General features: G+C 44.1%; 1 protein-coding gene across 1 annotated transcript; it reads right to left on the minus strand.

Annotated features, from left to right (window-relative positions):
* Positions 1–2,308: 2,308 nt before the first annotated feature.
* ANKRD34B (ankyrin repeat domain 34B) lies at positions 2,309–4,045 on the minus strand. Its single transcript, XM_078677330.1, is given in 2 exon segments — positions 2,309–3,667; positions 3,669–4,045. Coding segments are annotated over 2 exon segments (1,575 nt in total). The 5' UTR covers positions 4,020–4,045; the 3' UTR covers positions 2,309–2,443.
* Positions 4,046–10,383: the final 6,338 nt, after the last annotated feature.

Below are 10,383 nucleotides of genomic sequence, written 5' to 3' on the forward strand. Positions count from 1 at the left end.
TGAGCCCAGCAATCTCAGATCTTGATGATCTCAGATTTGGGATTTGACTCCTGGGCCCTGCTTTAAAGTACATTGAGAGTGCTGATGGCCAGACTGACCTGAAAGCACACTACAAAGCAGGCAGTACAAGACAAGTTTATTATGGGAACAGACTGATTTCTTTAAAAAAGTGAGTGTTCAAAATTTAGAGAGAACTTCTACCTAATAGCAGACCTGGAGACTCGTGGCACAGGGAACTTTAGCAAGAGATACAACACTGATCACGAAGACAGGCACTGCCCGATAACTGCTCGAGCTCTAGCTCTTTTATGTGCTCCTGGAAGTCAATCTCACAGAACTTCTATTCAAAGCTTGAAACTATGAATGGAAACATGTAGCATATATTAAAATTTTTATAACTATTCATCTTCATTAACACAAATAGCTTTACATATATATCTGGGTAATAAATACGAAATACAATCTGTAGCTTTTCATAAATATCATGTAAAGAACAAGTGTTGAGAGACTCTGTTTGCTGCCTAAGCACATGTACTGATCTCTCAAGAAATAAATAACTACAGAAGGTCACAGTAAAAGCCATCTCGACATCGAAATCATGAGTGTTTCTCATTGTTCACAGTGGAGATAAGAGAAGGTGTGGCAATTCTGGCAATAGTTTGGTGATCAGCAAGAACATCCAGCGCACTGTTGTTGTGTCGCACGAAGGCGCAATGACAAATGTTCACAATTGTTTTATGACTACTAAGTAACAGAAGTGTACATGTGCACCATACAGAATGCAGCAAAAGTAGAGATAAAGTTAGGGATCAGATTTTTTCTGATCCACTTCACAATTATCAATAAATTTGCCTAGCTAAGGCAGCGGTGAGAGCGTCTGATCTTCCAGAATTATAATACTCAGAGGAACAGTGTGTTTCTTAGGGTACAGAAGCACAGCACTCAATAACGTTGTTTACGTATCCGCAATCTACAAAAATCTTTATACAGTTTCCACAGAATCCAGTCTGTAAACCTCTAGCTCGGTCTGTCACAGTGAATATCAAGAATATCAAAGCAGAAGAAATCTATTGAAATGCAGACAGACACAAGCAGTTAATCTGCAAGAAAAATCAAAATGAGCATGTCGCTTCCCCTTTCAAACAAATTGAATGCCTGTCTCATTCATCTTATCAAGTATCTGAAGGACAGTTTGAAAACCAGTATTCGGAGTTGGAAATTCATTTAAAGGTCTTCACTTTGTGGACCTTATTCAACTAGACCTGGGTGGTCTGGACCCTTGGAAAGAGTTAGAGTTCACATTACACCTTGGAAAGAAATAACTGTTAACATGAACAAACGGTGCAAAGCATTGTGCGCCAATGGATAATGTGTGGATTGAGTAGTATCCGAGGCCACACTTGTTAATTAACTTTACACTTTACTCTTTCGGGTCTCTTGGAGTTAGTGAGTGGAACCAAATACCCACTTTTTTAGTTCCGCTTGAAGAAGCGTGTTAAATAATGTCGAAACAGTAAACTCATTCAATTCTTACAGTTAAACACTTATCAACAACAATGTCATGGTGCAGGAAAAGCACCACCCCATGATGAGACCAGGTTGGTTGCTTTCTTTTTTACTTCATCTTCTGTGGCCTTTACATCTTTCAGGAAAAGAGTTCGGAAGATGAGACTGTGCCCACTGTGCAAGGACAAATCTCACTTGAAAGGGAATGCTTTAGCAAGGCCATCTATGGTAACCTTTGTTAGCTGTAAAGCATTCTCGCCTTTTTCATAAATGTCTTAAAAGTACAACTCAGCTGTACAGCTCTGCTGCTAGGTATACTCATCACATGGTTTGGACAAATGTAGAATTAGAAGCAGAAGAAACACTCCCATTGGTACTTATGTTTATCAGGGAAAATGCTAGTCGCAGGTCATGGTCAGATGCGACGAGGTTCGTCTGCAAATATAGCCCCATCGATCAAAGGATTTGGAGAAGAATTTAGAAAAATATTACATATCCATGATGAAGCATAACCCTTAAAACATAAATAAAATGGAACAATATTACACACAATTCAAGATTTTTAAAATCACTGTAACAAATCTGTAAATATATTAATATTTCTTTTATGTACATTACACCGTAGTTGTAAATACATAGTATTTAAATCTATGCAGTCAAATGATAGGGAAATAAAACATCATCTGCTTTAGTTGTTTGTTGCGGCTGCTTATAGGCTGTTTTTTATGTGTTGCTGGTAGACACCATTGCGACTATATGCATGTAGTGCATATGCATTGGAAATGGACACTCACCCCAGCCTACTTTTCACTTTCTTTTATGCCTGTCAGTAAAGTGCACTAATTGTACACAGGCACACAGAGAAAAAAGGGAGAGGGCTTTTGTGCACACCTCTGCCATATTTTTTTTATTTCTTGCTTAGCAGTTTTCCTATTCATCAACCAATTGTCTCTTCAAAATTTACTACTTGCTTAATTTGTTCAGTATGCATTGAATGCCTCCTAAGCAGCATTTTCTTGCTCTTGAACTCTTTTGGAAATGCAGGCGCTGTTGGCATAAAGGGTTTTGGACCACTTGGAATGATACCAGTCATCTTGTTGTGGCCACTGATATCTGGGATGGGTGGGTGAGGATTTACATTCAGTGGAGGAAGGAACCCTGGTCTCGTGTGAGCAATGTGATCTAAAAGCAGGGCCCCTGAACCCCTTCTTTCGAGAACAGCAGGGTTTCGTCTTACTAAAGAGCTAAGGGGTATGTTTTCTAGTGATTCTCTGGAATTTGAGAGCAGTGAAGGAGGAGAAAGCATTTTTTTCTTTTCTAATAGAGATTTGCTGTCTTCTGTGGCGGTAGGAGCCCTGGAGGAGGTCAGCTGGGAATCCGAACTGTAGTGATTTGCTCCTAATCGCCTCCTCTGCACAATACTACTTAGGCTTGAAACAGCCATGGCATGTATTGAATCTGGATCCTGGTCTACAGGAATTTCACTCTTGTTCTGGGTGCCATCCAAATCCAGTGAATGTGAGTGTATCTCGTCATAGGAAAGCTTTCGTGGACCGGCATGATCGAATGCTTTTAACAAGTGAGCTGTGTCTTTGACGTCAATACTTTGGTGTCGAGTGAAGTATCGCTTTGAGAAGCCGAAGCCGTTCATTTTAAGAGACAGCTCTTCTTCTGGGGTAATGTCCTGGAGTTCCTCCTGCAGAGACAGTACTTTGTGCTGGTGGAGCAGTGAAGAAGGGATTTTGAGCCAAGGCTCAGAGTGTAAGCGCTGCAGCTGTGGGAACCTAGCACTAACATGAGCTGGGGTGGGTCTTCTAGTGGGAGAGCCTGGCTCTGAGGAACCTTTGCTGTCACCAAGGTCTCCGGCTATGTCTTTAAAGCTGAAGAGCTCGTTTTCATGTGCAGATGTATTTGAGCTGGGAGAAGAGGATGTTTTGAGTTCTATTTCAGAGGGTGAAGTGCAGGGCCCAGGAGAATGGCACCCCTCCATGTCTGGGGAAGGTGGAACATTCAAGTACTGCTTGGTTGTCTGCCGTCCGGAAGGAGACTTGTCGGTTGTGATGATAATGACTTCCTTTCCTCTGGCCTTGCAGGCATTGAGTAGAACTTTGAGGGTCTCCTTGTCTCCTGAATTGACTGCATAAACAAGTGCAGAGAAGCCCTAAACGGTCCTGTAGACTGGGGTCTGCCCCGCTTTTCAATAACAGAGAGACAGCCTCTGAGCCCGCCTTTTCTATGCACGCATGCATCAGAGCGGTCTTCCCAAATTTGTCCTGAATGTTCGGGTCCGCTTTATTTTCCAGGAGATATTTGATCATTTTGACTTTGCTGACGCTCTGCGTGTCCACGTGCTTCGTCTTGCAGGCGATCATTAATGGCGTTTCGCCTCGGTCGTTGCTCTCGTTAATGTAGGCCCCGCCTTCGAGCAGGAGCCTCGTGAGGCGCAGCCGGCTCTGATACACGGCTTTAATGAGCGAGTTCCCTTCAGTGGTGATTTCCACCGCTTCGTCCATCTTCAGTGCTCTCGCTGGTCCGGGCCTCCCCTGAGCTTCAGAAAGAGGTGCCTAATTAGGAGGGATAGAAGGTAAAAATACCGATTAGCACCGTGCCGCTGTCATCATCACGAACTGAATTATTTGGCTTATAAACAAGTATTTAACATTCATTCATCCTTTGGTTTTTTCTATTTATATTTAAATATTGTCGGACATTTCTTACAAGAACAGTGTTCATTAGATTTTCCACTTCAACACCTGAGCATTACTAGGAAACAATGACACACATGCTTAGTACTTGTGCTAATTGCCTGGTGAAAAACAAAATTATTTAAAAGAAAAACATTTCACCAATTGAAGAACGTATAGAAATGTACGTGGGGTCTACTCTGGGGAAAGGTGGTCGTTTTGTTGTGGTGGATAGAAGGTTGGGAGTTGCTCATATAAAAAATATATGACCTTATTTCATTAAAGCAGCGGGGTTGCGCAATGCAAAATATATATATATATACACTCACCTTGCCGCCGGGTCCCGCGTCTCTGCTCTCCTTGTGCGACTCGAGAAACAGGAAGCAAAGAAGAACTGCCAGGCTCCCATGACCAATCACAACGCTGCCATGCAGCGTTGTGATTGGTTTTGAGCGTCCTGGTTCGACGCTCAACCAGGGAATGGGGGCCTGGGCATGTTCTCCATGCAGGCTGCGGGCAGCCTGCATGGAGAAAGTGCGCATGACTGTTTTGGGCAGCCCGAGAGGGTCGACCAAACAGTCATTGTGCACTTAGGAGTGGGCAAACCACTCCACCCCTGCCCTGCTCCATGAGCAGAGCAGCCCCGCCCACCCGGAAAGGAAACATAAAATGATAATAACTCGAAGTTAATATCATTTTATATTTCCTTTCCTTTGCACTGCTCAAAAGCATTGGGCTGACGCTCCTCCGCCATAGCGGAGGAGCCGCCACTGTCTCAGTGTCACTTTTCAGAACGTTGTGGTAGGATAGGGGCTTTGCCTTATTTACAAGGCAGCGTTAAGCCACTTAACATGGCTTAACGCTACCTTGTAAATAAGGCAACCTTTCACGCTATACTTCAAGTGAAAGAGGAGGGCAATGGGTGTTGCTGTGGGCATTCCACCGCAACACCCATTGATTTTGATGCTGCCCCATATTTTCAAGGGTGGTGTAAATATGGGGCAGCGCCAAAATTAAGACCAGGGAAAACCTGGTCTTACCCTGGTGAAATGAGGAGAAATGCTTAATTTCTCCTTGTTTTAGCTGTTTCCATGTGTGTTGCATAGAGCAGCACACATGGAAACAGCAAAACGCCAATGATTGTTTATGTGCAGGAAGGTGTACCTTCCTGCACATAAACAATAATTTAGAAAAAAATACATTTTGCAACTTCTTTGTGTGCTGCATTGAGCAGCACACATAGAAGTTACAAAAAGCCATTTAAAGATTGTTTATGTGCAGGAAAGGACACCTTCCTGCACTTGAACAGTCTTCCCTGCAACGCAGACACCCTTGCACTATTGTGCAAGGGTGCCTGCGTTGGCTCTAGGCATCTAAATTCAGCGCCAGTGCAGAGGGAAATGCAGGGCTGCACCATATTCTTGTAAATATGGTGCAGCTCTGCATTTTTAAAGTGACAGAGTGTGTCATTAGCCTTATTGGCTTAATGAGAGAAGCCCGTCTGCGCCCGTCCGCGATCGGACGGGGCCAGGGGCCATGGCCTTAACATCTTTGTCTAACCATGAAGGGCACTCTTTGAAAGGGGTGAGTTATACTTCTAGAGCACTTTTAGCTATACAGGGAGCCCCTCTGGCTGGCTGTGTAAGAGGGGGTTTTCCCCCTAGAGGGACCGTTCTCTTGCCGCAACTGTAGGTTTCAAGCACAGTATAGAAATGAAGGTGCAGATCCATACCGAAAAATGCCTACAAGAATGGTATCTCATAGACCATTGGGGTGGAGAAGCTTACTTTGTAATATACGATCATTGCCCAAACATCATACCGAGGTCTGGGACCTTATTTCAACTTACCAACCGGATCTCTGTTTTCTTACAGAAACGTGGCTCAAACCCCACTCAGTTCCTGCTATTACTCTTGGGATCCCTGCAGGATATAAAATAGCGAGATTAGATCGCCCCATCAAGGTAGGAGGTGGCGTAGCCATAGTACACAGGAGTAGTATCGCTCTTTCCATCTTAGATCAGTATTGTACTACGGATCTAGAGATGATGATTTTTAAGATTGGTACCTCAGAAAAGAATAGCTGGAAAGGGGCTTTAGTATACCGCCCTCCTGGTCCTTGTACACATTTTTCGATCTCCCTGATAGAGGCATTGGCCCCTCATGTCAATACAGGAAGAGATTTTTTATTGTTAGGGGATTTTAATATTCATAGTGAGTTGAAGGATAGTGTGGAAACCCAATCCCTATTGACGGATCTCTCATTGATAGGTCTTATACAGCATAACATTGGACCTACTCGTCAGGCTGGCCACACTTTAGACCTAGTTCTTTCTAATTCTCCTGCGATCGTATGCCATACACCGAAGCAGATCAACTGGACTGATCATTTTATTTTAGAATTTACTATGCCTAACCCTTGTAAATCCTTCAATAACCAACTACCACTGCCAGAGAAGAGGAGACAATGGCATAAGGTGTCTCACGAGACTTTTAAGGAGGCTTTTGTAGCACCAAATATCATGCCCACCGAGAATATCGAGGTAGCACTTTGTAAATATGAGTCAGCCATTCATATAGCTGTGGAACATATTGCCCCTATGAAATCTTATAAATCCCGACCAGTCCAAAAGCAGGAAGTCTGGTTTTCAGATCAGTTACGAGCCCTCAAACGTGCAGTTAGGAAACTGGAAAGGGCCTGGAGATCCTCACACCATGAAACAGATAGAACATGCTACCAGGCAGCATTAAGCTCCTATCATAAAGCCATTAGAGCAGCCCGCAAGAATCACATTGCGTCTCAACTTTTGGCTGCTGGGAGTGCTTCTAAAGTATTATATCAGATTCTGGAGACCTTTGTCAAACCAGCTGCCTGTGAAAGCATAGACATGTCGTCTCAACAATTATGTGACGAGATCTCATGCTTTTTTACAGAGAAAATAGATAGAATCTATGAAAAAATCACGGATTCTAATCTCTCTACCAGTCAGTCTAAGGTGCTACCCCATGCTATAGAAGGGGCCAGAATTGATATACTCTCTAGGTTCCCAGACATCTCTTTGAAGGAGGTGGAGGACCTGGTGAGCCAAATAAAAAGCATTGTCCATCAGATCAGATTCCAGCCAGAATCATGCCGGTGGTTGGCAAGGTGCTCGGTCCTGAGATCCAGGGCCTTGTCAACCTCTCGCTTGCTGAGGGTTGTGTCCCGCGCGAGTGGAAAAAGGCATTGGGGAAACCAATCCGGAAGAACACCTCCATCCCATGGATGGACCTATCCAATCTTAGGCCCATATCTCTTCTCCCTTTCCCGAGTAAGATCATGCAGAAGCATGTGAACAAGCACCTTTCAAATTTTATTGAACAAACCGGAAGCCTGGACCAGTCTCAATCTGGCTTTAGGCCAAATCGCAGCACCGAATCGGCCTTGCTGTCGGTAATGGACGATCTCCGCATGTACCAGGACAAGGGTTTCTCGGTGGTCCTGGTACTGTTAGATTTATCGGCAGCGTTCGATACGATATCGCACAACATCTTGACCAGACGTCTTGCAGAGATTTGAATAGAAGATAGGGCACTGGCCTGGCTGAAGAGCTTTCTGTCCGAGCGCACTCAATGTGTCAACATGGGTGAGTTTCGGTCAGCTGAGGTTAAAATCACCAAGGGGCTGCCACAGGGCTCGTGTCTGAGCCCAACTCTTTTTAATATCTATGTGGCCCCCCTGGCAAAAATTATGAGAGCCTTCGGTTTCATCCCAGTGTCCTATGCTGATGACACCCAGCTCCTCTTCCCGTTCAAATCCCTCACCTCGGAGGTTAAACAATCTTTCACCGAAGGTATGAAGGTGGTTTCCCAATGGATGTCGTCGAACCTTCTTCAGTGCAACGTGGGCAAGACGGAGGTCATGCTGTTTGGAGAGGCCAAACTACAATGGGCCCCAGATTGGTGGCCGTTAGATCTTGGCCCAGTTCCTGAACCAAAACAGTTGGTGAAGAACCTGGGGATCCGCTTAGATCATGAGCTATCCTTAAAACAGCACGGGAATAGTATAGTGGGATCCTGTTTCCATGTGATAGGACTCCTACGCAAAGTATTTCCGCTACTTCCCGATTCCACACGAAAAACTCTGGTGCAGGCCCTAGTGCTTAGTCGGCTCAACTATTGCAACGGACTGCTGGCATCCGCAAAAGAAGAAGTTTTGGATAAACTTCAAGTGGTACAAAACACTGCTGCCAGATTGGTTCTGAATGCCCCCCCAGGTCTCCCTCTAAACCGCTCCTGGAAAAGCTGCACTGGCTGTCAGTCCGTCAGAGAGTGAAATTCAAGACCTGTTGTGTAGTCCATAAAAGCTTATATGGACTGGGACCTCTCTACTTGGCAGAGAAATTTGTTCCATATGTCCCTGCCCGCACCCTCAGGTCGAGTGATCAGCTGCTCCTGCGAGTTCCTAGGATTAGAAAGGCAAGGCAGGGTGGCAAAGCTCTATCAGTGGTTGGGCCTGTACTGTGGAACAAGCTCCCATTTCTGCTGAGGCAATGTCCAGATCATTTGATCTTTAGAAAAAAGTTGAAAACTTTTCTGTTTAAAATGTGACATGGCATTACACCTTTCCACTAGCTTTCTTTTCTCATGACTGGCTATTCTTCCTCCCTCTTTGTCACTGGCGTTTCTTTTTGGGCGCAGAGATACTCCTTCGGGAGTGGATTCTAGCGCGATACAAGCCCATAAACAAATAAATAAATAAATAATGACACACTTTGCCACTTTACTAGTAAACATGCCCCCATATGTGTTACGCCCTGCAGGTAAAAATGTCTTCTCGACATCTCCTTCCAGCTCCTCAAAAATGGACTGAACACCCTCATCTGTTACGATTGTTTCATCCATTCTATCGATTACATACATGATAGAATGCAAAAGAAATGACTGATTGCATACAAAGTTACTTGCTCGTAATACCTGATGTGTACCCGTAATATATTTAATATTATTATCATGTGCAGTATCAAAAATTGCAAAAAAAGTGTTTAAAAATGAATAAATACATAGTTTTACCGAGATTTTAACAAAGGAGTTCTAGTCTATAAATTACCATTTTTACCAAAATAGAGCAAACTGATGTTGCACTATTTTTGCTACATATATAAATCTGTGAGTAATTTTGCCTCAAGCTTCGCTCCATCTTTCGCATTTGAAAAGTAGAGAAAGTACATTTCATCCATTGAGCATTAGAGAAAAACAGCAAAAACCAATACAAACTTTGGCACATATTATCAAGAACGGCGTTAAAAATGATTGCTGGTTTAGCGGCAGAAAACTGCAGCTACAGCGGCGATAATGTGCTTGATAATATGCCCTTGAGAATTCCAATAGAAGTCCATGTTCTGGTGTGAACATGGGCTTCTATTGGAATTCTCCAGGGCATATTATCAAGCCCATTATCGCCACTTTAGCAGCGGTTTTCTGCTGCTAAACCGGCGATAATTTTAACGCCGTCCTTGATAATATGCCCCTCTGCTTGTTCCTTGTTTATCTCTAGAGCTAATACTTCCAGCAGCAAAAGTGATGTTCTAAAGGGGCCTTTCCTGTGCAGGTCTCACCTTTGGGATCACTGCTAGTCTTTGTACCGCAAAGCATGGCACTGGAAGACTTGAGTTTACTGCATTTGGGTTTGGAACGCAATGGGTGGTGCCTGTGCACGAGGTATTATTGGGCACTACCCGAGTCTCAGCGTCTCTGCAACACCGTATGCTTGTTTTCCCCCTCTTTCTCTTTAGTTTTGCTTGCTGATGCATGCAACATTTCTGTAATGATGCATGCGTCAGGGTGCCTTTCCCCCCCCCCCCTTGGTCTGCTCAATACTTGGTACTCCAGTCTTGATTTTTACAGTTAGGAGGCATAGGGTTTTGGCACATTCCCAGGTCTACCACTTCTGGTAAATCAGGGAATACATCAAAATCCATGCAATGCCCATGGAAATGCCTCCCTGGTGCAGAGTATTGCAACGCAGCGATTTATGAGGACACGCAGGGCCACGCAAGGAGGACTTGTGTTGCCTAATAAATCTCATTTTACTTTTGTTCAAAACTGTTTTATTGTGAACACAGCGATAAGCCTACAACCCCATGTCGGGGCCGGCCGCGCAAAAAAGAGTGTGTAGACTCATGTAGCCAGGGGAGGATGAAGCATTAACACAG

Source organism: Lissotriton helveticus, chromosome 2_1 (assembly GCF_964261635.1).
Source record: "Lissotriton helveticus chromosome 2_1, aLisHel1.1, whole genome shotgun sequence".
Classification (NCBI taxonomy): domain Eukaryota; kingdom Metazoa; phylum Chordata; class Amphibia; order Caudata; family Salamandridae; genus Lissotriton; species Lissotriton helveticus.